Source organism: Egretta garzetta, unplaced genomic scaffold, assembly GCF_000687185.1.
Source record: "Egretta garzetta isolate BGI_Z169 unplaced genomic scaffold, ASM68718v1 scaffold117, whole genome shotgun sequence".
Lineage (NCBI taxonomy): Eukaryota > Metazoa > Chordata > Aves > Pelecaniformes > Ardeidae > Egretta > Egretta garzetta.
In genome coordinates this window covers 2,735,001-2,736,607 of record NW_009260479.1, presented here as the reverse complement: position 1 = coordinate 2,736,607, position 1,607 = coordinate 2,735,001, and the positions used below count along the sequence as shown (strand labels likewise).

At 43.7% G+C, this 1,607-nt stretch overlaps 1 protein-coding gene across 1 annotated transcript in view; it reads right to left on the bottom strand.

Moving 5' to 3' along the window:
* The window catches only part of LOC104130993 (sodium channel protein type 5 subunit alpha-like), a 35,654-nt gene that overhangs the window by 25,265 nt on the left and 8,782 nt on the right, over window positions 1–1,607 (bottom strand). Inside the window, 2 exon segments of the mRNA XM_035899625.1 lie at window positions 2–70; window positions 746–803. Of these exon segments, the coding sequence (XP_035755518.1) occupies window positions 2–70; window positions 746–803 (127 nt within the window).

The following is a 1,607-nucleotide window of genomic DNA, read 5'->3' as shown; positions in this document are numbered from 1 at the left end:
ATCAAAACTAGTGAAACCGTAATCAGGATTTGGCCCAATTTTCAAGCACTTATAGTCTGGAGGACAGGTCCTAGAAGCGATAATAAAAAGTGGAGCTCTTATAACTGTACAGATTTCAAAGAAAACTTCAGCTTATGTGAGCGTTCTGATTATTATTCAGCTCTGCGTTTTATTAAATTGCAAGCCAATTTTCTACTCCAGGTGGTATTGGCTGGAAAGTGGGACAGAAAAAGCAGTACCCACAACCCAGCAACAAAGGAAGAAGACAGGCTGGAGCAGACCACCAACCCAGGGCAACCCCCTCATCACCAGTCCTCATCCCCTGCCCCTCCATGCAAAGCAGCCACATCTCCTTCCTTGCCCAAACCGGCCCTCCAAAATCCACGTTTTGTTTTCCCAGCTTAACATGCATTAGCCTTTAAAGAGAGGAGTGTGTCTGTCCTGTGCTATATCTGAGATCCTTCGTGCTTTCAGTTCTTTCGTACAACCGTGGGGAAGAGAAAGACAGCACTTCTGGAAAGGCTCAAAGGAACTTAGACCTGAATAAGTCAACTGCAGGCTCATGCTTCATTCCCTAGAAGTAGTAAATTATCTGACTGTTTACTATATTGGGTTGTCTGTGTTCCTGTTTCCACATTCAAGGGAAGCCTGGAATTTCTGCTTTTGTCTCATATGACTGAGTGAATACAGGAAGCACTGAGGCAGAGAAAACTTCCACAGAAGAAATATTCTTAAGTGCACTTACCCAGCACCAGGACCACATAGCAAAATATCTGAGGTGCCCTCTTTCTTAGCAAAGTATGCTATAAAAAAAGGGGAATAAAATTTTTTAAAAAAAGCACTTTTTAGCCTGAATCCTCTACCCTTTGATATAAGTCATGACGAGTAATCAGTGACCTGTAAGTGCATGTGCACACCCATAGACAGGTTTCCCATGCTCACAGGAACTGCACCAGATTGCAAGATGTCCTGTCCTCATTTATAAACGTGCATATGTGTGTGCACAGATTTCGGACTAAAGGCAGTCCTCAAAACAGAATTTTAAAAAATATTTTCACTTTGACCACATCTGCATAAGGAAATCAAGAATTGGAAGGTACAGGCTCAGGCACGGTCCCTGGTTTGGTAATTGTTAGCGGAGACTCTGGCACAGTTTTGGCCCGTAGCAATTAGCCCTCTCCAGGACAGCGTACAAACATCATTTGGGGTAGCATAAACCAGTTCTGTTTCCAATAAGCAATAAAACCAGGATCCTATTTTGCGGAGGAAGAAAGAGCATTCAGCAGTGTGGATATACACCATGCCATGTCATTCTCTGCTGAGCCAGAGAGCAGGTCCTAACCCTGCTTGGTTGAGAAATAGAGATTTGCCCATTAGGATGCTGGAGCTCTGCCCTTTTTGACCTCTTCCACTATTTCTCTTAGCTCAAACTACTCTGATGCTTGAGCTAGCAGCAGGGTGAAAGCAATAGCTTTAGTGCTAATAGCTAATTAGCCCTATTAAGATGTGGGTTTATTATCCCAGATGCAAAAGAGGTCTTGTCTCTTCCTGGTGCTTCTCAAACATCAGCTGTGCTCATCAGGTAAGTCAGCGTGACTCAGAGCCAG